Here is a 23,144-nt window from a genome sequence, read left to right on the forward strand (position 1 = left end):
AGAACAGGGAGACCCGGCAGTCATGCGCCTCTCAGGCTTTAACATACTCACCGTCTCTGTTGGACAGCAGCTGCACCAGGCCGTTCAGACACGTGTCCCTCACTTCCCCTATGTTGGTGGCACAGCGGCCAATGGCTTGGATGGTGGCGGCGACAAAGTCCTTATCCATGCTTTTGATGTACGTCTGCCCAAGACAGATAACTCAATCAGTACACGGCTCCTTGTTGATGTCAGGACTAGAATGTACCTGGAACTCTCTGAGAATGGTGGAGATGTTGGTTTCGTTAGCCAGATTGGTGAGAACCTCCAGCTGCAAAAGACAAAACAAAACATCCATGCATGCTAGGTTAATTAGCGACTCCAAATTGTCCATAGGTATGAATGTGAGTGTGAATGGTTGTTTGTCTATATGTGCTCTGTGATTGGCTGGCGACCAGTCCAGGGTGTACCCCGCCTCTCGCCCGAAGACAGCTGGGATAGGCTCAATTTCAAGTGGACTATAGGGGTGTTATTTCATGTCTAGAGGGCTCTAATGATGTTCAACAGTATTTAGAAGGCTGTAAGCAGGTTTTCTATGCTCTAATTATGAAAATATTCCAAATTCACTTATCAATTAATGAATTCCAACAACATGCTAGGTTAATTGGTGACTCCAAACTATCCATAGGTATGAATGTGAGTGTGGTGTGAATGGTTGTTTGTCTGGCAACCAGTCCAGGGTGTACCCCGCCTCTTGCCCGAAGACAGCTCCAGCATGCCCGCAAGGATAAGCGGTGGATGGATGGATGGATGGATGGAGATGGTGTTTCACGAATGTGGGAGTCAAATACACACAGGAAATATCAATGATCTCGATATCATCAAGTGCACATCACGCCTCTAAGTTCTAAGGATGGTGTGCAGGGGGCGGAGCATTATGCACGTTTCAGAGAGCTAAAAACAGCGAAATGCAACAAATGTTGGCAGGTTTGTGTCTCCAACTGTTTACTAATCCTTCCCTGTCATTTCACCATGTCAGCTATCTTTTCCTGTACATTTCATGCTCCTTTGATTTTCCCGCTTTGGGGGTTCCTGCCTCCTTGATTCATCTTGCCGTTTTTGAGTGTCATATTGAAAGTACCAACCTTGAGGATTTTAATCTGGGTCGGGTCTGTGGAGCGTATGTAGAAGCTCTTCAGGTATGGTTCAAACATCCCCTGGGACAAACACAAGGAGGAGAGATTTTAAGTAACACAAACACACAATGACACACACACACACATAAAGCGCCTCTCACCCTTCTCTTGATGGTCATAGTGGCCACATTCTGAAGAACCACATACTGGACTTCACTGGAACAAAAGCAGCACACTTTAAAGGTGTAGACGATGCATCAGTTGGCAATTAATTATGAACTTTAAGCCCACCTGTGACTCCGCAGAAGACGCACCAGAGCCTTGGCGATCACCCCGACTTCTGCTTTGGGGGCAAGATGGAAGTAGAGCTGAGCCACAGCCATCACCACCTACAGCAGAGAAAAGGGGACAAACAAAAACTAATCAATTCAACTGGATTGGTCGGGAGTAATCACAGAAAGCTGCTACCTCATTTTGCTCATTTTGAACAAGCCCTGAAATTGCCAAATATGGTTCACAACGTCATAAGAGCTCGTTATGGAAGGAGAGCATTGAGGTTTTTAGTCATTTCCTTCAAGAAAGTGTCCTCATCTCAGAGTGAGTGGTTCATTCTGGTGATACTTGACGACACTCCAGCAGTTTGTTGACATGGAGCAAGGTCAAGCCTCTGGGGGTTGGGGGGCTTACAGCTGCATTGCGGCTCTGCAGAAGCGGCTTGGTGTTCCTCAGCAGCAGCCTGTGGTCGGGATCCATCACGTACGGCTTCCTCTTGGCCATGGCGGCGGCCTCGGCCTTCTTCTCCTTCTCCTCCTCATCTTCGTCCTCATCGTCATCAGAGCCGTAGAAGGTCTTCTCACCGCCCTCCTCCAGCAGGGACTCCTACATGAAAGAATTAATAACTAGAAGGTTAAAAGGTCAACTGACTACAGGATATAAAATGACATCAAACTCACGTTGATGTTTGGGTTGAGGAATTGGGTTCTAGCGTAGCGGGTCAGCATGTTGATGATGACCACCTGACCCCATTCTTCCACATCGATCAGGAGGTTACACAGCTTCCTGTAGTTCTTGTGGATCAGGTCAATCCGCTCAGGGCACACCTCCTCAAAGGCCATGACCACGCTGCCCGCCACCAACTGGGACAGTAGATGTTCGGTGTGTAGATAAGCACTCGGGTTAGTCCTTCTTGCAGATATTTACTACATGTTGGGTTAATGACGCACGTAACATTTGACTGTCTGGTTGTTTGTTTTTTAGGATGAATCAAGGAAAAACTCACAGTGGTTTTGTCAGCAAGGAGTTTCTCAATGACTTCAATCAGCTGGTCTTTCTGTTCTGGATCCAGACTGAGGACACACAAGAATCAATAGCGGATTTATTTGTTGTGGAGACGTCATTTTCCCCCAAATTCCATTCTCCAATGTTCTGTGAACTTTGTAGCTGTGGCCTGCTTAGAAGTGTACCTGTAGAGTTTGGGGATGGCGTGGGCAGCCGTCTTCCTGACGTACGGGGACATATCGGACGCGGCCTCTTTAATGGCCAGCATCATTATGGGAACGATGATGGTGACTCGGATGCTAGAGAGGACCCGCAAGGCACTAGCTCTGATCAGCTGGTTGGGATCCTGCAGAAGCAAGAAAATTCTTAACCCGGCCCCGGCTTAAGGCTTTGTGCTTTTGTGCTCTACCTTCAAGCCTCGCTGAAAGGTGGAGATGGAGAGCAGCGCAAGGTCTTGCTGCTCCTCGGCGTACCGCACCAAGTAAACGTAAACCAGCTTCTTCACCTGGATGGAGCACAGAAGGGGAAAAAAGATTACTTTCACCCGACAAAACAGTGAAGTGAGCCGATAAAGCGCGGTGGGAGGAAATTGCTATTTCATTCGAGTAAGATAAAGCCAAACCACATGAGGCTGTAAAACTGTGATAAGCGAGTGCATACATTACACTGAGAGGAGGGAGGAATTATGCATACCTCAATATTTTTACACGCCACATTTTTCACCACAGCGGGGAAAAGGTCTGATGCGTTTTTACCTCGAGCAATCATCTGTGGAGAGGAAACGAAACACAAAAGCACAAACTCAGGATTTCACAAGGTGACATCACGGCACACAGGATTTGGACTTTCATATCTTTTCTACTTGTGCTCCTGCAGGAATACTGACTGAGCAAGGAGTTGCAGCATTATGAATATTTCACAGCTCACAGCGTCCTTCTCGTGGCAGTTTATCCCCACTTTATGTAAGCCTCTGACAGTGAAGTTTCAGGATTTTAGATGCTGTAAAGCTTTGGAGCAACTCTAACATGAAGATGATGACTACTCACGGCCACGATGCGTTTCATCGCCTCCAGCTTCAGCGAGTCTTTGTTGCTGTCCAGCATCTCCTTCAGGTCATCATGTCTAACAAAGAAAAAGACACAAAATGATCCACAAAAATGAAACAGAAATAGACATGTTGGATAGACGGTATGTTTATGGTTTAACTGGTAAAAGCGTCCATCGTGGAAGATGTGGACAGTATTAAGGTGGACCGACCCCTTTGTCAGACCTAAATCCAAATTTTTACATTTTTCGTGAGACATCTTGGACAATTCTATGCAGCCGATTGCAAACCTGCCATGAAGAAGTCACACGCCAGCCTTGTGACTATGCTCCTGTTGGTCGACAACAAAGAGAAGAGATGGGGAAGAAGTGTGAAAGATGAGGAACGGCAGCAGTGTAGCAGCGAGAGTAGCCAATCTAAACTTGAGCAGAATGAAAGGAGCGAGTAAGGAGGTAGAAAAGATGAGGAGGTGATGGGAAGGCATAATGTTAAGGACAGGAACATGGAAGAACAGAAATGGCTGTGGTAAACTTTGATTTATTTAGTGAGATATGGTGAGAGCATGGCCGTACTCCATAGAGTGATGGTGCGTAGGATGACTTCTGTTGTTTAAAAGAGGAAAGGAACCAGGACGTAATAGTGAATGGTGAAAGTTGAGGAATGACACTTGCTGTGAGGACTTCAGAAATACGGTGAGAGAGGCTCTTTGTGGTAGCGAGATCTGAAATACAGCAAAAGCGATGAGGAAAACAGGCCGGAAGGTGCTAGGTGCGTCATCCAGACAGAGGCAAAATGATAAGGAGACTTGGTGGTGAAACAAAAAGGTCCAAGAACGTTTAGCTCCAAAAAGACCAGCAAAGAAGAATTAGGATAGCAAGAGGCATGGTAATGGTAATGGTTTAATTTCATTTGAACATCAGATTACAATTGAATGCATCCCATAATCAGTTCCCAGTTCCACATCTCCAAAAGGAGTAGGAAGAAGCAAAGCTTATTAAATCCTACCCCTCCATCTGATACTTTTACAATCAGTAACTGTTACATTTGTTCACTTCCTGCTTTCCATAATACAGTTTTTTGATTGTTTGTTTTTGTAATAATGATATGAGCATCCAATGCCATAATGGGTACCATAGTAAGTGTCAATATAGTGATATATATAGCACATCACGACTGGTTCAAGACTCTTCATCCTTGTATTTAGCAAACATCAACTGCTTGTATTGTTTCTTGAATTGGCTCATCGTTGTGCATTGTTTGAGGTCCTTACTCAATCCTCGATGAGGAAAGTAGACAGCAGTGCAAAGATATGAAACGTGCAGCGGAGATTGCAGTGGCAAAGACTAAAAGACAGCCTTTTCATGGGTTGTTTGAGAGACTAGAGAATAAGGAGAAAAGGATGTGCACAAATTGGCAAGGCGGAGAGAGCGTGATGGGAAGGATGTGCAGCAGGTTAGGGTGATCAAGGACATGTGGAAGAACGTGGAGGAATGAGCTGGATAGGAGTCAGTCGTAGCAAGAGGTGAGGAAGGTGGAGGAGTTTAAAGGAAGTTCTTTGTGTCAGTTGGTCAGACTGAGGGCAGGCAGGGCGGAGAAGAGTATCAGGAGTCCTGAATAACTCAGCAGTGAAGGGAAAGATTTACAGTAGAGTATTGAGACCAGCCCTGATGTACGGTCTGGAGACGACGCTTCGATTTCCACAGGACGGAGTTTCTAAACGCGGTTCGAAGAGGACATGCAGACTGGCAGAAGAAGATGTAAAGGACAGGGCAAGATGGAAACATGTGATCCGCTGTGGCCATCCCTAACAGGACAAGCCAGAATAGTGTTAGCAAGGTTAGCCCCTGGAAATAATCACCCCAAGCCTCATTCTAGTCCATCCTCATACAACGGCGCGTGTACACCGATAATTGAAAAGATTTCCACAAACCAGTTTCCACGGCAACTAAAAGGTGCAAAGAAATCATTTCCTGCAGACCATGGCTTCCACAGTCGTCCTGTAGTCCAATCTGCACTTTTAAAATGTTTTTTCGTCTCCAAAACAGCAAACAACCAGGGCACCAAACCAATGCTTATTTATTTAATAACCCTTCTCAATTATTTACCGCCATGATCAAACTTCCTCTGCAATGATCTGCATGGACTGTTTGAAGATGACTAGGTTCTGGATGTCGAATTCAAAGAAGGTGAGCACAGCACCATGAGTTGTTTGTTCATCGTGAACAATAATAGCTAGTAAATAAAATAAATACAATAAAGAAAGAAAAGATATACCTCATGGAAAATGAGACTCAGATTAAGTTTCTGGCCAAAGACCCACGAGTAATTCAACACCAACTCTTCCTTCTTTAATTTTGGATCTACAAGCAGTTTTGAATTATTTAACCACAGGAGCACCCCAGGGCTCAGGTGACCTGACAGAGAAAAAAAGCCAGCTCAATGCACCTCTCAAAAACATTTTATACTTAAATGAGCAAGAGACATACTTAATCAGCAAACTAATGTAGGTGAGAATCTGATCCCCGTAATGGGGACTCGAACACACGCCATTGTATAAACTTATGTCCTGAGGCTTGCCAACATTGCAGGGAACCACTGACTCATTGTATACATTTCTCAAAACCGCAGCACATTTCCATCCTACCGCAAAGGTTGGGAACTCCCACTACTGCCGCCACCATCTTCCAGCGGTGCACGTTCTTCCTGATCTCTTCCTCCGTCTCCACCCCCACTTCCTGCGATGCCCCCAGAGCGCAGGTGGCGCAGCTCATCGGGCCTCAGGGCACTGTACCAGGCCTGTTGACCGCCGTCGGGGGTCAGCACGGGGCTCTTGTCCTCCTCCAGGCCCTGCACTTGACTCTGCACAGTCTTCACCATGTTCACCGCGTTCACGGGCAGCTGCAGCAGCTTCTGCATGGCGGTCATCTTGTGGAAACTTTGCCAATAAGAACTGATGCAACTTGTAGAATCCTGTTGGAGTGCACACAGAACTGCAGCTCCTCTTGTCCTATTTCCCAACAGCTACAATATAACAAATACAATGTATCCAACGTGGACGATGACGCAACAAGCTTCTCCAAAAGCGCTCCAGTTCTCAGCAAAAAGAGACGTCTCTGTGGCGACGGGGAACGGTAATCAGAATCTGTGTTCTTTCCATCAGCTGCTCTGGTAAAGAGATGCTGGCTACAGAAGGGGGGTGGAGTCGGCGATGGCGAACCCTCCTGCTGCTCACATGCTCACTGTTGCGGCGCTAGCCTCTCCCTGTCGCTCAGTCACTGACACACACACACCGAGAAGCCCTCGCATAATGACACGTTGCCACTTAGCACTACCCCCCCTCTCTGTCATCACTCCACCGCCTCATCAGTTCACCTCACTCATTTTAGCCTTTTTTTTTCTTTCTCCTCACGAGGCTTTGCGTCCAGCCAGCAGAGGCTCTCAAGGCAGCCCTAAATCCTCTCGCTCATTACGACGGTCGCAGCTTTTCAACATTCAGCCTCCGTTTGCATCATCTTACATGACTCAGCGTTCTCGGCACTGTCGTGATGAGGAACACCCTGCCTCTCTCTCTCTCTTTCACTCGCTCTCGCCCAATGGGATGAAAATGACGATGATGATGTGACACAGCTCCGACAGATTTGGTCTTGTTTGCTGCTGGCTGAATACAATCCTTCATGTTTAGTGGTGAAGAGTTGAGTCATGTCGCTTATACCAGGAGTGCCCAAACTCTGGCTCAAGGTCCTTTTGTGGTACGTTTTTATTGACATTCATTCATTCATTTTCTACCGCTTTTCCTCACGAGGGTCGCGGGGGGTGCTGAAGCCTATCCCAGCTGTCTTCGGGCGAGAGGCGGGGCACATATAGACAAACAACCATTCACACTCACATTCATGCCTATGGACAATTTGGAGTGGCCAATTAACCTAGCATGTTTTTGGAATGTGGGAGGAAACAGGAGTACTCGGAGAAAACCCACACAAGCACAGGGAGAACATGCAAACTCCACACAGAGATGGCCGAGGGTGGGAATTGAACCCTAGTCCCCTAGCTGTGAGGTCTGCACGCTAACCACTCGATCGCCGTGCCGTTTTTATTGACATATTCTAAAAAATAATATTGACCACAAAATTGCCCGCTCGACATACTCAAATGTTTCTGTACGTGACACTTGGTGGATAAAAGTTTAGACACTCCTGACCCACACATTTCAAAATAAAACCCTTTAAATGAGCATAAATACACACAAATACTCCATACAAAGTGGGGCTTCTAAAGTCAAACATCCCTGAAGTTGTTTTTTTAAATACCACAAACAATGACAAAATACTTTTTCTTTTTGATGGTACAGGACATACACAAGTTTTTCACATCCCTGGTCATAGATACACAAAGCCAAAACACCAGCTTCACAGCCTTTAGATCCGGGTTAGAATCTCTGTTGAAACATCTCTATGTAAATTTGGCCAAAAGGGGATAATAGGCTAACTGGAGACTCTAAATTGTCCATAAGTGACTGGTTGTGCCTCAAGGAATTCAAAATGGATGGAAGTGAGATGACAGTTATCAGTCAATAGTCCAACCACATCAAAACAGTGAGAGAGACTCCCAAAAGAAGGAAGTGACAGAACCACTGCAGCCTCCATGTAAGCCAATGACAAATACTATCCAGAAACACTCCACTTCCAGCATGGAGTTCTGACATCAACAAGGAATAAGCGCCCTCTAGCGGTTAGGTAGAGTACACACGTTCTAGTTCTCTTTTACCTGTACGTAGTAACCCGCACTTTAATACATCTTCAGTTTATTGGCGCTATTTTCCACGCAAAGTTTCCAAGGGTTTGCAACCCTGAGTGTACATAATAACTTCAGTGTTTTTTGAAAAGAGGGGCCATCACGTGACATCATCTCTCTCGCGCTGTCCAGCAGGGGTGGTGCTGAAAAAAAGATGGAGCCGAGGCCTTATTAGAGCTTATCCTGCCAGTAAAAGGGGCCTTCTGCGCCTCACATCACAAATATGACAATGCGTGACACGATCCGTGTTATCCTTTTCTCGAATCTTCGAGAAGGTCACAACAGCACAAGGAACACTATCAGTGCTCGCGCACTCCTGCAAACCAAATCACGACCTCAGATTCCATCCGACGGGAAAGACAACCATTTAAAGATAGCTAGATTCTGGCTAGCTGTTAACATTAAAATACATTAAACATGTATTTTGGAAATGGAAAAAAGTATGTATTCGTCCACTACATATCAGCACCGACACTAGTGGGCACATACCTTTTATAGTCCGAAGAGAAGATCCCTCCGCTTGCCGGGTCGTGGCCATATTCGGGCTCCCCGACGCTGGAGGAACCCCCTTTCTCGTCGTTGAAGGCCGAGCTGGCAGACATGGTTGTGGCTTTTTGTGCTTGCACCTCACCACCCTGAGGCGACCGAGATTTGGGAGCGAAGGCAGCGGTTATTTCACGGCTAAAGATGCACAGCCAGTGTGTTATCCCTGGGAGGAGGGGGACAATGATTGAAAAGAGGAAGAGGCGGGGCGAGGACACTGACGCACTTATCACGTGATGGGGAAAGGTCAGGAACCCGGAAATGTTTAGTACATTTGTGTACTAAGCGATTGTCTTAGCTTTGTTACTTTAACACTTACAAATGGCATGTATGCCAATTCTAACAATATTGTCATTCGTCTTTCATGTTTAATTTATTAATTATTTATTTATATAGAATAATTTGTATTATTCTATTTTTTGTTTTCCTCCATTCAACACATTTTCCCCTTTGTAGCCAAACTCAGAACTAAAGATAAAATAAGTAACAGATCGTACAGATTGTACATGGTCATTTTTCTGAGAACGTTGAACTGAACGCAATGTATTTGTAAATAAAGAACTTGAACGTGAACTTGTTTAGATTATTATGTGAGAATCAGCGACACTGTTTAGGACCAGTTATTACCTGATGAGAAATATTTGCACTCCTGCTGCAACAGCATGTTATTGTTCAATGCCCACATTTCACCCGCGGGGGGGGCTTTTAAATGTTGAATGTTATATGTGAACTATTCATATTTGTACTGTGTAAATTGACGCAACTTTGAACTGAGAACTATGAACATGCACAACACTGCAGTCCAATGGCACTTAATACCCTCCCCTATAACCAATAAGTGTGAATGGAAGCAAGCAGGGTTGGTTTAGTTTAGCATGCTAGTGTGGTTGCGTGCGTGACTCAGGCTGGATATCTTCACCGCTTTAATACAAGGAGCGTTTTACAATGCCCAATGATGACATGCAGGTTCTGAGTTTATTCTTGTACCCAACCCCGTACAGACCTTCTCAACACACACAAGACACACTACCGGCCTTCAAAATAAAAAGCACTGTTTGTCATCTAACTGTGGAAACAAGAGTGTCATAAAAAATATCTTACATATGCAGTTGGAATTGCATTGGTGACTAGATCTTCCTGAATTACAAGCACATGCTTTTTGATTTGGGGGGGTAGCCATTTATTTGTAGAGTCGGCTGGGATAACATTGCCTATAAAAGCAGGACAATTGGTCAATGCGCTTCCTTGTGGATTGATATGAATAAAGTCAATTCAATATGAATTTATGCAATTGCTCATATTTCATACTAAACTTTTGTGGCTGGCTAATCATTTAGAAAAAACGTGAAAAGCTACATGTGTAGCTTCTACTTCCTGATGTCCTTTCAAGTGTCTGTTGCCGTGGCAACAAGAGTAACAAACGTGTTCTATCCATATAAAATACACAGGGCAGTCAATTTCCAGGACCAACCGGTTAAAAGCTGTATTATATTTTTATTTAAAATAGAGAAAGAGAGGAAAGATGAGGAAAAACAGCTCTACACTAACCGCGTATGTCGTGAATTTATGTCTTGACAATACTAAACGAACTTACGGCTAATGCTATGCTAACCTGACTCTAATGCTATGTTGTTTGTCTGGTAGCTCCTCCCGAGCGATGAAGAAGTCAACTTCAGGCATGCACCGAGTCTTCCAGAGTTCCAGATACACAGGGAGCTTCACGGGGTTCCAAAGCCGAAAAGCTTCCCTGATGATGACGGACAGTAGAAATATGGGCAGGAGCGCCATTCAAAAGAAAGCCATCCGGGTAACTTCAAACAACTAACTGGGCATAACAATAGGGTCACGTGCACTCATGCGTCTCATGGTAGCCAATGCAAGGTCTGTATTAATAGTTTGGCTTTTCTAAAGATAATAATGTAGAATTCCTTAAAACTGTCATACTGGCATTTGAATTTAACAATATTATTAATAGTTTGCAGTGCGGAAAATCTGGATCACACCAAAAACCGTTGCTCATATTTTGCATCAATAATATATTTACTTAAAACGGGTACAATATTAAAATTGGATGTTACCAGCCTGTGCAAGTGTACATAATGAAGTGACCAGCAAGTGTCGCTGTTTTACACTTCAGTACACGGCAAGGCGCCTGCAAATGAATAGTTTTCATGTTTCATGTTTATGTTCAGGCCTCACAGCTAGGAGACCCGAGTTCGATTCCAGCATGTTTTTCCCCGGATACTCTCGGTTTCCTCCCACATTCCAAAAACATGCTAGGTTAATTGGCCACTCCAAATTGTCCATAGGTATGAACGTGAGTGTGAATGGTTGTTTGTCTGTATGTGCCCTGCGATTGGCTGGCGACCAGTCCAGGGTGTACCCCGCCTCTCGCCCGAAGACAGCTGGGATAGGCTCCAGCACCCCCCGCGACCGTCGTGAGGAAAAGCGGTAGAAAATGAATGCATGAATGAATGAATGTTTCATGTTTATGTTCAGGCCTCGCAGCTAGGAGACCCGAGTTCGATTCCAGCATGTTTTTCCCCGGGTACTCCCGGTTTCCTTCCACATTCCAAAAACAAGATAGATTAATTGGTGACTCCAAATTGTCCATAGGTATGAATGTGAGTGTGAATGGTTGTTTGTCTATATGTGCCCTGTGATTGGCTGGCGTCCAGTCCAGGGTGTACCCCACTTCTGACCTGAAGACAACTGGGATAGGCTCCAGCACCCCTGTGACCCTTGTGATGAAAAAGCGGTAGAAAATTAATGAATGACTGTTTATGTTCAGGCCTCACAGCTAGGAGACCTGAGTTCGATTCCAGCATGTTTTTCCCCGGATACACTTGGTTTTCTTCCACATTCCAAAAACAAGATAGATTAATTGGTGACTCCAAATTGTCCATAGGTATGAATATGAGCCCTGTGATTGGCTGGCATCCAGTCCAGGGTGTACCCCACCTCTGACCTGAAGACAGCTGGGATAGGCTCCAGCACCCCCGCGGCCCTCGTGAGGAAAAAGCAGTAGAAAACGAATGAATGAATGAATGTTTATGTTCAGGCCTCACAGCTAGGAGACCCGAGTTCGATTCCAGCATGTTTTTCCCCGGGTACTCCCGGTTTCCTCCCACATTCCAAAAACATGTTAGATGAATTGGTGACTCCAAATTGTCCATAGGTATGAATGTGAGTGTGAATGGTTGTTTGTCTATATGTGCCCTGTGATTGGCTGGCCACCAGTCCAGGGTGTACCCCGCCTCTCGCCCTAAGACAGCTGGGATAGGATCCAGCACCCCCGCGACCCTCGTGAGAATAAGTGGTAGAAAATGAATGAATGTTCATACTTAATGAATATGAATGTCATACAGTTAGAACATTTAAGGCCAAAACACAATCCAGAGGCTATAAGCAGAAGTGTATTTTGATTGTTTGTCTATATGTGCCCTGTGATTGGCTGGCGACCAGTCCGGGGTGTCAGCTGGGATGGGCTCCAGCATGCAACCTGGTGAGGATAAGCGGCATTGAAAATGGATGTGTTTCGCTTAGGCTATACCTATAGATAGATATATCGCATTTGGTAATTGCTAGAATCAATAAAACAACATAGTTTCCTCCATAAGAGGTTAAATAACAATCATACAAGTGTAAGAATACACCAACTACTGTCAGGGTTGATTTTGTGTGTTTTTTCTCCTCTTGGCAGGTGCTGGATGAGGATGGTCACGATGTCACACCTCGGCCTCTCCACCAGCCTGAGCCCAAGGACCCACATGCCAAACCAACCAGATTCATTTTCGATGACGTCTTCTCCAAATGGGATGCGTCAAAATCGTCCTCATTCTCCAATGTGCCCTCCTCTGGGTAATAAAAACAAAAACAAAAATAATTTGATAATTAGCCTTTCTTTTCCTATCATAAGTATCCCATAAAAGCTATATAAAAGTTGTTTATGTTTTCCAGGTCATTTATGTGGAGCAGCAGACCCCCTAGCGTGTCCACCAGGACCACACTGACCACCCACAGTGAAGAGGGCGCTTTTAAGTTGAACAACATCCCGCTTCCTGGTTGTTGTTTCTTCAAAATGATCATCGACCGCTATCGAAAGTACTATATATTGTTATATTTTTTTTGTCTCGCTTCCAGAGGCAAAGAGGCAAGCGGTCACTGTCAGTCAACATGTGCCAGAGGAGATAGCTTCGGATGAGATGGTAAACATCTACCTGGCTGAGACAGGCACCATTACACTTCTGGATCTGCCCAGCACCTGTGTGTCAGAGGAGGCTGACAACGCACAGGCTATTAAGTCAGTAATTATGCTTCAATTATTTAATTATAATATATGTTATACCAGTCATACGCCTGTCTGCCACTATTGTCATACATGATATAGAGTGTGTTCTACAATGGAGTGTGAGGACAATAAGTTGTAATAATGAGTACTATGATTAGAAAAATGTGACAATATTACAAGAAACAACATATAATTTCATGATAATAGAATCCTAACACACACTAACCCTCTAACAAACTGTGTATCATCCAGGGAGAGTAACATTCTATATGCCGAGCTGTGCAAAAACAAAATGGGCAACGACAAATACGTCGATCGAGCTGTGCAGACATTTGTAGGAGCGTCTAAACACAAAAAAATCCAAAGTGAAAAGATTATTATGCATGATGAAGGTAAATAAATATTTGCAGCAGCCACATGGTTAAATCCATGCTTTCTGTCCACTCGGTGTATTTAAGTCCAATTCTTTGGCAGGTACCATGGCCACCATTTGGGAGATCTTTGACTCATTCCAATGCGATGTTCCTAAAATGGAAAAGGCCGCTGATGCTGCTAACAGTACCATAGGGGTCAGAAAAGGTCAAGAAGGTCGGGCAGGGGAGAGCTACAGCAGCGTCAGCACAGCATGCACCGGTAATAATGATAGCGACATAGGCTATGTATCTGTTCTGTAGACCACATATAAATGGCTTATTTTCTATTATTATTTCTTACTTACTGTTGGGTAATAGAGTGTAAAGGTGACTGTAGGGGTGCTATTCCATGTGTAGAGGACTCTCATAATGTTAAAACACATCTATATCCAGAAGGTCTTAAACAAATTTTCTATGCTCTAACTACCTAAATATTCCATGTAGAAATGTACTTATTACGGTCGGGTCTAGAATAAATTAGCCTCGATAAATGAGGGATTATTGCAGTTCCATTGAATTCTTAATGAACAAAGTAATTGATTATTATTGTCATCTCTAATTAGGGGTGGGGTATATATTGGTTGAGAGACCTTTATTTGTACAATTGTATTATATATATATATAATAAAATAAGCGGCGGCACGGCGGTCAAGTGGTTAGCGTGCAGACCTCACAGCTAGGAGACCAGGGTTCAGTTCCACCCTCGGCCATCTCTGTGTGGAGTTTGCATGTTCTCCCCGTGCATGCATGGGTTTTCTCCGGGTACTCCGGTTTCCTCCCACATTCCAAAAACATGCTAGGTTAATTGGCGACTCCAAATTGTCCATAGGTATCAATGTGAGTGTGAATGGTTGTTTGTCTATACCCCGCCTCTCACCCAAAGACAGCTGGGATAGGCTCCAGCACCCCCTAGCACTTTAAAGTTAATCTCCAAAATACTCATTATTAGTATATAACATTTCCATAATACCTGCGCTATAGATGACCACCATGACACATGACGGTATCAGTCATATTATATGACATTACAGCCACCTCATACTGTTATTGAGGTATGGCATCTACTAGCATGAAAGCCATTATTTGAGGAAATGGAGTACATTAAGCGACTGAGAAATATCCGTCTTGTGTTTTACCGTTTTGTTCATCCTGTTCCCGCTCAGCCAGCACCAGAAGCTCCCTATTTGCCATAACACAAGGCAACGCTTTGAGCGAGGATCTGGACCCTCAGGTGATCCTGCAGTCCGAGACCTTCCAGCGCAAACTGTTCGTCATGGAGCGGTGCATTGCGGCCAACATCTTTCAGTCCAAACTGGCAGCTTACAGACAACTGGACGACATACAAAGTGACACCCAGCAGCACACGTGAATGAATGCTTTTCATACAATTCAGTGTAATGACCAGCAAATTGTGTTAAGATCCCTACTTCGTGACACAACCTGACTGTAAGGAGAACCCAGAGGAGGACGAGGACGAGGACAGAGAGGAAAAACAGTTGGAGGAGGAACAGGAGGAGGTGGTGATTGAGAAGGAAGAGGAGGAGAAGGAGGAAAAGGAGGAAGAGCCGAAAGGACCAGCTCTGGAACATCTATGGACTTTTTGCTGTGAGCTCACCAAAGGACGGAACATTACCAGCATGGCTTGGAACAAGCACAACCCTGTAAGTAGAAAACCATTGAGAAGTCTTAGACCTACTTCTTGTTGTGTACCTAATATAGTGGCCACTGAGATGTTGTCTCCATATAAAGGGATGTATGTGCGTTATCACCTTGTCAGGACCTGTTGGCAGTGGGCTATGGTGACTTCAACTACTGGAAAACAGGCCTGATCTGCTGCTGGTCCATAAAGAACCTTGTGGTATTAGTATAGTTTATTCTATATCAAATTGCTGGCACTTGCAACTTTGAACCCATGGTAGGTAATTTAGCAGTAAAAAAAAAACTGTGTTGTGTGCAGTGGCCGGAGCGTCTTTACCACACTCACAGTAGCGTCACGGCATTGGACTTCTCTACTGGCAATCCTGACAAGCTGGCAGTGGGGATGCACGACGGAACCGTCGCCATCCTCAGCGTGCGCAGTAAAGACCAGTACACCTACCTTGCTAGCAGCAGGTGAGGCTGCGTCCATCAGAAGAGACGTGCACTTGGAGAAGAATCAGAGATATATTAGCATATTATGTCCTGTTTTGAAGGGACTGCAACAAAAAGCACGTCCACCCCGTGTGGTACATCACCTGGGCCCGACAGGAGATGAGATTGTCTGAAGAGGACACAGTGGAGTCCATGGTGTCTGTGTCGGAGGACGGTCACATCATCAAGTGGCTCCTGATGAGCAGTGGCCTGGAGGGCATAGGTACAGTGAAATATATACTTACATATGTAAAAAATTATTGTTATGTGTGTACATCCAAAATGGCTGTAAATTAGGGCGCTGTTATTTTCATTCATTCATTCATTTTCTACTGCTTTTCCTCACGAGGGTCGCAGGGGATGCTGGAGCCTATCCCAGCTGTCTTCAGGCGAGACGCGGGGTACACCCTGGACTGGTGGCCAGCCAATCACAGGGCACATATAGACAAACAACCATTCACACTCACATTCATACCTATGGACAATTTGGAGTCACCAATTAACCTAGCATGTTTTTGGAATGTGGGAGGAAACCGGAGTACCCGGAGAAAACCCACGCATGCACAGGGAGAACATGCAAACTCCACACAGAGATGGCCGAGGGTGGAATTGAACCCTGGTCTCCTAGCTGTGAAGTCCGTGCGCTAACCACTCGTCTGCCGTGCAGCCCGGCTGTTATTTTCTAAATGTGAAAACGCATTATCTGTTTCTGTTTTTTTTTTTATGCCGCTTATCCTCATTAGGCTCAAAGGGGTATGCTGGAGCCTATCCCAGATGACTTTTAGCGAGAGGCAGGGTACTTTATAAAATGTTTTTTTCAACTTTAACAATGCTTTGGAGCAGGGGTCTCAAACTCAATTTACGTGGGGGCCACTGGAGCTAGGGTCTGGGTGAGACTGGGCCACATCAGGTTTTCCAAAAAAACAAAAACAACGCATTTATTAAAAACAGAAAAATGAATAAACTTTGCTTTGGTTCCGATTTTCTACAAGAAAAGCTCTGATAAAACATTCCACTGTTCTCAAATATCTTAATTTTCATTTTTCTACACAAAATAAGATGAAAAATAAATAAACAAATTAAACAATAAAGAAAATCAACCAATCAGTAATAAATAAATATAATAATAATAATAATAAAACGGCAAATAATAAAAACTTAAGAAACTACATATAGTTGGTGGGTAGACAAATTATTTTTTTCAGATTAAAATGAACAAAGCATTATTAGAGCCCTGTAGACATGACAAAACACGACTATAGTCACATTTATACTCTTTTTATTTACAACATATTGCGCAACTGCAGGGTCTTGAGACACATGCTAACTCGCAAACTAGAGAGCTAGCGACCTAAACGGTAACCTCCAAGTTATTTCCTTTAAACTTAAAAAGCCAAAAACTTACCACTTCCACACAGATAGGGAGGATAACTATTAACAGTTATTTAACCCTTAACATGAACATTAATCAAACGTAATAATTTTTTTTGGGTACATGATACCATACAGCATCCATATCAAACTTGCGCGGGCCGCACTGACATTAAACTTTCATATCAAGGTGGGGGCCTCAAACTAGTGTCCTGCGGGCCACATTTGGCCCGAGGGCCGCGTGTTTGAGACCCCTGCTTTGGAGTGAATGAGAAAGTGGCGAAAAAAACTCAGCTCTCTTTGACCATATGTTTATGTATTAACAAGTATATTGCAATGTTGTGTTGTGTCAATCATCCCAGATATGCTGGAGCTGAGGAGAATCCAAGATGGCTTCAAAAAGGCAGACACGAGCAAAACAAAGAAAGAGGATATTCTGGTTTCCACAGCAACGCCTGGTCTTTGTGTGGCTTTTCAGCCCACGGTAAGTTAAAGCTGCAACACACAGGAATGTTGTTAATAATTTTATGTAGAATAAAAACATGTCATGATATCTGTCAGGATCCTAGTATCTACTTGGCCGGCACGTCTGAGGGCGTCATTCACAAGTGCTCCGTCTCCAACCATCATCACTATCTGACCCTTTATCAGAAGCACCTGGTAAGTCCAGCATCCAGGACTATGTTGACTATGTGAATGTTGACGCCTCCTCCTCATCACCCCCAGTGCCATGTAAACCACATCGAATGGTCCCCGTATAGTCCTGACTTGTTCTTGAGCTGCTCCTCGGACTGGACCATCCACCTGTGGAAGGAGGGCTATCCGACCCCCGTGAAGAGCTTCAGCTCCATCCAGACTCCTGTCTTGTCTGTCAAGTGGTCCCCTCTTTGGCCCTCAGTGTTTGCTTCCATCAGCGAGGAACAGCTGGAGATCTGGGACCTGAATGAATCTCTGTGAGTCTCAGCAAGCATGTTTAGAGCAGTACATCTTGTCAAGTGACAATACTGTAGAAAGTACACTTGGACATACTTTAGAGCAGGGGTCTCAAACTCAATTTACCTGGGGGCCACTGGAGCTAGGGTCTGGGCAAGGCTGGGCCGCATCAGGTTTTCCAAAAAAAAAAAAAACGCATTTATTAAAAACAGAAAAATATACAAACTTTTTCAGCGCTTTGGTTCCGATTTTCTACAAGAAAAGCTCTGATAAAACATTCCACTGTTCTCAAATATCTTACTTTTTATTTTTCTACACAAAATAAGATGGAAAATAAATAAACAAATCAAAAATAAAGAAAATCAATCAATCAGTAATGAATAAATATAATAATAATAATAATAAAACGGCAAATAATAAAAACTTAACAAACCACATATAGTTGGTGGGTAGACAAATTGTTTTTTTCAGATTAAAATGAACAAAGCATTATTAGAGCCCTGTAGACATGACAAAACACGACTATAGTCACATTTATACTCTTTTTATTTACAACATATTGCGCAACTGCAGGGTCTTGAGACACATGCTGACTTGCAAACTAGAGAGCTAGCGACCTAAACGGTAGCCTTCAAGTTATTTCCTTTAAACTTAAATAGCCAAAAACTTACCACTTCCACACGGATAGGGAGGATAACTATTAACAGTTATTTAACCTTTAACATGAACATTAATCAAACATAATAATAATTTTTTCTGGCCGCACTAACATTAAACTTTCATATCAAGGCGGGGGCCTCAAACTAGTGTCCTGCGGGCCACATTTGGCCCACGGGCCGCGTGTTTGAGACCCCTGCTTTAGTGGAATCAATTTGCAGCTCTTCTTGCCGTGTGCTCGTGTTGTCAGCACTTTGAAGCTGTGATTCATTAGAACATTCTTAACGGTCTTACAAGTGTAAAAAGAAGTTAACCACTGTATAATAACACTAAGAGTGGTGACAGGAAGTCATGGGGATGTGTGTGCCTATGTGCACCTATGAGTGTTCTTGGATGCATGTATGTGTAGGCCTGAAGAAGTTCGCCCCCACGATTGCCCAATCGTGGAGTCTTAGTCTGCAGGGTGTCGTTGCAATAACACAGCCGTTTCCGTAGAAACGTCCGCGAGCGAGCCCAGACAGAGACAACAAACAACAGGTATCACAGAGAGAATGACAAGGAGGGTAAGAGCGCCCCACTGCAGCAATCTCTTGGAGGAGTTGTTGTTGACCTTGGCTAGGTCGGCTAGGTCGGCGCCAAGGGGGGGAGCCGAAATGCAGATTAGATTGTTTGAGTTTGTGCGAATAGTCGTATTCAAATAGACTCAAATAGACTGTTCTGTTTGCCCGTTCTGGTCTCTCAATCCAACCAGAAGCCAAAAGCTTCTCCAAGATGTTTTCCTTGTTGTGATTCACAGTCCATCATATCAATCATGATGAGCAGCTTGTAACTCCCTCAGATGTGCAACCATCAGACAGCTACTAGTTCTTGTCTTTTACTGATGGAGTTATTACAAAACCAACGTGAGAACTAAAAGGGTACAAAAGATACAAAATACAATAAATTACAGGTCATATAATACAAATATACAATAACTAAGACTAATAACTCATAAGACTAATAAGGCTAATAACTAAACTAAGACACTAAGAGACTGAAAAGAAAACAATACAAAACACATATACTGTACCTTAATGGCTGTACCTACACATGCCTTAGGAGGGAATTATAGAGACCTCACAGCTCGGTAGACCAGGGTTCAATTCCACTCTCGGCCATCTCTGTGTGGAGTTTGCATGTTCTCCCCGTGCATGCGTGGGTTTTCTCCGGGTACTCCGGTTTCCTCCCACATTCCAAAAACATGCTAGGCTAATTGGCGACTCCAAATTGTCCATAGGTATGAAGATTAAGATTAAGATATGCCTTTATTCGTCCCTCAGTGGGGAAATTTGTATGAATGTGAGTGTGAATGGTTGTTTGTCTATACCCCGCCTCTCACCCAAAGACAGCTGGGATAGGCTCCAGCACCCCCTAGCACTTTAAAGTTAATCAATCTCCAAATTGTCCATAGGTATGAATGTGAGTGTGAATGGTTGTTTGTCTATATGTGCCCTGTGATTGGCTGGCCACCAGTCCAGGGTGTACCCCGCCTCTCGCCCGAAGACAGCTGGGATAGGCTCCAGCACCCCCGCGACCCTTGTGAGGAAAAAGCGGTAGAAAATGAATGAATGAATGAATGTTCAATCCTTTAGCACCTATTCGCCTTTGAGCTCTAATGGCAACAACTGATTTCTATCCATCCAACCATCCATTTTCCTGCTGCCTGCACTGGGGAGCTCATTGAGAGAGAACATGTATTCCAACATAATGTAACAATAATGACTGTGTGGACTCATTTTATACAAGCTATACACAGACTACTCTAAAGAATAACCAAGTTTCATTTATGTAGAACAAAAACCCACGGTGAGGCAGCATTTAGCCACTATGGCCCCCACCTGTGGAACAGCCTGCCTGAGAGCCTCAGGACTGCAGAGACTGTTGATATTTAAAAAAAAGATTAAAGACACACCTTTTTAATCAGGCTTTTAACTCATATTTCTAAACCTTTCTTATGTGTTTATCTTTTTAGTCCTATTTTATGCTTTTAGTCTTTAGCTTTTAACTCCAGTGTTTCCTCAGGGGGGGTCCTCCACAGTGGGGGCTGTGTCGGGTCTGCTGAGGGGGTGCCATCCTTTGGTCCCTTCGACCCGGCCGGCTGGGGGTTCCTCCCTTTAATGTGGGGGTCCGCCCGTCTGTCGGAGTCAGGGGGCCCGGGTGCTGGTCCCCCGATGGCACGGCCTGCGGCTCCTCCCAGTGTGGACGGCCCCAAAGGTGGCGTTTCCTTGATCCTCACTGCCATGCCATGTCTCCCTACTGTGTGTGTGTGTGTGTGTGGGTCTAATATGGAGGGTGGGAAGGAGGGGCTTTCTTTTGTTTCTTTGTTTTTTCCTTTTAATTGTGGTAATTGTTTTAATTCTGTAAAGCACTTTGTGTTGCATGTCTTTGCAGGAAAAGTGCTATACAAATAAAGTTGATTTGATTTGATGTAGTATTGTCCCTTGAGAAGATACAATAACAATGATTGTGAAACTTGAATGAAACTTTTTATACAGTTACAATTGTTTGGAGTAAAAATCCTGAGTACAAATATGACTCGTTGTCTCCCTTCAGGCTGGACCCAATCATCGTGCAAGTGGCAGAACAGGGCGTCCGCATCACCGCCATCCTTTTCGCCAGGTTGACAGACTGCATCGTGGTCGGAGACACGAGTGGACAAGTGACGTTCTACAAGATGAACAACCTCAGTGTCGGGCCGGGCAAGAAGGTAAACACCAACAGCATTGCCTGCATTGTAGTTCTAACTGTATAACCACAGTTTGACCCTTGAACAGATTATTTTTAATTACAGTATTTATAAACGATGAATTATGAAATTATGAATTTAAATAATTTTCCCCATTTTTCCTACATCTAGGTGCCAAATTTGGAAGACTTCATTCACTTTGGTGACTCCACCTAGTTATTGTTTTACATTTTTAATTTTAGTATTGGGGGCGGCACGGCGATCGAGTGGTTAGTGCGCAGACCTCACAGCTAGGAGAGCAGGGTTCAATTCCACCCTCAACCATCTCTGTGTGGAGTTTGCATGTGGGTTTTCTCCGGGTACTCCGGTTTCCTCCCACATTCCAAAAACATGCTAGGTTAATTGGCCACTCCAAACTGTCCATAGGTATGAATGTGAGTGTGAATGGTTGTTTGTCTATATGTGCCCTGTGATTGGCTGGCGACCAGTCCAGAGTGTACCCCGCCTCTCGCCCGAAGACAGCTGGGATAGGCTCCAGCACCCCCGTGACCCTTGTGAGGAAAAGCGGTAGAAAATGAATGAATGTGTTTTAGTATTGGGAATAATAATAAAGTATTTAATATTACCAAGAGTCACACTTTTAGTCTGTTGAGATCCGGAACATAAATTCATACGCTCACTTTTTGAGGTACTACTTTAACAACATGTTTATTATTGTGCTACTGTATCATAATGCAAACGTTTGTGGTGGTAAACAAGAGAGAAACCAACATGTGCACAGCACAGGAATGTGCAGGCTAACGTGATTATTCATGGATGACAGCGCTTCCTTTCATTCGGGACCAAGGCAGCTGCTATGTCTACTCATCACAAACTTGTTTATGTGTGCACACTTACCCTGGCATTCCTCTGCAAAACTATTTCACATGCTGACGCATGGCAAATAAACCAAACTTTACACTTCAATTTCAACTTAAAGCTTGTCAAATTTTAGTTGGACCAACAATTTTCAGGATAACTGTCTGAAATGGACATGGAGTCCATCTGTTGGTTGACAACAGTGTTAATGTTAGCTGATTGTGCGAGCAGCTACCTTTATAGCAGGGGTCTCAAACATGCGGCCCGCGGGCCAAATGTGGCCTGCAGGACACTAGTTTGAGGCCCCCGCCTTGATATGAAAGTTTAATGTTAGTGCGGCCCGCACAAGTTTGATATGGATGCTGTATGGTATCATGTACCCAGAAAGAATTATTACGTTTGATTAATGTTCATGTTAAAGGTTAAATAACTGTTAATAGTTATCCTCCCTATCCGTGTGGAAGTGGTAAGTTTGTGGCTATTTAAGTTTAAAGGAAATAACTTGAAGGCTACCGTTTAGGTCGCTAGCTCTCTAGTTTGCGAGTTAGCATGTGTCTCAAGACCTTGCAGTTGCGCAATATGTTGTAAATAAAAAGAGTATAAATGTGACTATAGTCGTGTTTTGTCATGTCTACAGGGCTCTAATAATGCTTTGTTCATTTTAATATGAAAAAAAATAATTTGTCTACCCACCAACTATATGTGGTTTCTTAAGTTTTTATTATTTGCCGTTTTATTATTATTATTATATTAATTTATTACTGATTGATTGATTTTCTTTATTTTTGATTTGTTTATTTATTTTTCATCTTATTTTGTGTAGAAAAATAAAAATTAAGATATTTGAGAACAATGAAAACAATAAAACAATGTTTTATCAGTGCTTTTCTTGTAGAAAATCGAAACCAAAGCAGAGTTTATTCATTTTTCTGTTTTTAATAAATGCGTTTTTTGGTTGTTTTTTTTTTTTGAAAACCTGATGTGGCCCAGTCTC

At 43.8% G+C, this 23,144-nt stretch overlaps 2 protein-coding genes across 12 annotated transcripts in view; one reads left to right on the plus strand and one right to left on the minus strand.

Moving 5' to 3' along the window:
• Positions 1-8,958, minus strand: part of LOC131130800 (AP-3 complex subunit beta-2) — an 18,438-nt gene extending 9,480 nt beyond the window's left edge. For 6 of the 11 annotated variants that reach the window (XM_058074807.1, XM_058074806.1, XM_058074805.1 and 3 more), the window contains exons 1-13: positions 8,719-8,958; positions 3,440-3,515; positions 3,087-3,161; positions 2,803-2,898; positions 2,579-2,739; positions 2,395-2,461; positions 2,069-2,251; positions 1,803-1,994; positions 1,407-1,504; positions 1,277-1,331; positions 1,125-1,196; positions 248-310; positions 52-184 (exon numbers count right to left, since the gene is read on the minus strand). In XM_058074807.1, coding sequence (XP_057930790.1) covers positions 52-184; positions 248-310; positions 1,125-1,196; positions 1,277-1,331; positions 1,407-1,504; positions 1,803-1,994; positions 2,069-2,251; positions 2,395-2,461; positions 2,579-2,739; positions 2,803-2,898; positions 3,087-3,161; positions 3,440-3,515; positions 8,719-8,831 — 1,384 coding nt within the window. In that variant the 5' untranslated portion in view covers positions 8,832-8,958. Of the gene's footprint in view, positions 1-51; positions 185-247; positions 311-1,124; positions 1,197-1,276; positions 1,332-1,406; positions 1,505-1,802; positions 1,995-2,068; positions 2,252-2,394; positions 2,462-2,578; positions 2,740-2,802; positions 2,899-3,086; positions 3,162-3,439; positions 3,516-6,082; positions 8,663-8,718 lie in introns of those variants that run through there. The other 5 variants (XM_058074801.1, XM_058074800.1, XM_058074804.1 and 2 more) reach the window with 3 other exon arrangements.
• Positions 8,959-10,173: 1,215 nt separating this feature from the next.
• On the plus strand, positions 10,174-22,728 carry dnai4 (dynein axonemal intermediate chain 4). Its single transcript, XM_058076572.1, has 17 exons — positions 10,174-10,323; positions 10,417-10,579; positions 12,476-12,633; positions 12,733-12,836; positions 12,916-13,075; positions 13,316-13,455; positions 13,538-13,696; positions 14,640-14,822; positions 14,896-15,137; positions 15,254-15,334; positions 15,434-15,588; positions 15,669-15,829; positions 17,340-17,461; positions 17,539-17,637; positions 17,704-17,930; positions 21,160-21,313; positions 21,464-22,728. Exons 1-17 carry the CDS (start codon positions 10,295-10,297, stop codon positions 21,506-21,508), a joined length of 2,382 nt encoding a protein of 793 aa, XP_057932555.1. The 5' UTR covers positions 10,174-10,294; the 3' UTR covers positions 21,509-22,728.
• The last annotated feature ends 416 nt before the right edge of the window (positions 22,729-23,144 follow it).

Source organism: Doryrhamphus excisus, chromosome 6, assembly GCF_030265055.1.
Source record: "Doryrhamphus excisus isolate RoL2022-K1 chromosome 6, RoL_Dexc_1.0, whole genome shotgun sequence".
NCBI classification, from domain to species: domain Eukaryota; kingdom Metazoa; phylum Chordata; class Actinopteri; order Syngnathiformes; family Syngnathidae; genus Doryrhamphus; species Doryrhamphus excisus.

Excerpts from the sequence above, each read along its gene's own strand:
- dnai4 (XM_058076572.1), top strand. The coding sequence starts at position 10,295 with ATGAGGAAAAACAGCTCTACACTAACCGC. Across the intron at positions 15,589-15,668 it reads ACCTACCTTGCTAGCAGCAG|GGACTGCAACAAAAAGCACG; the intron begins GTGAGGCTGCGT and ends CCTGTTTTGAAG. Across the intron at positions 15,830-17,339 it reads CAGTGGCCTGGAGGGCATAG|ATATGCTGGAGCTGAGGAGA; the intron begins GTACAGTGAAAT and ends CAATCATCCCAG.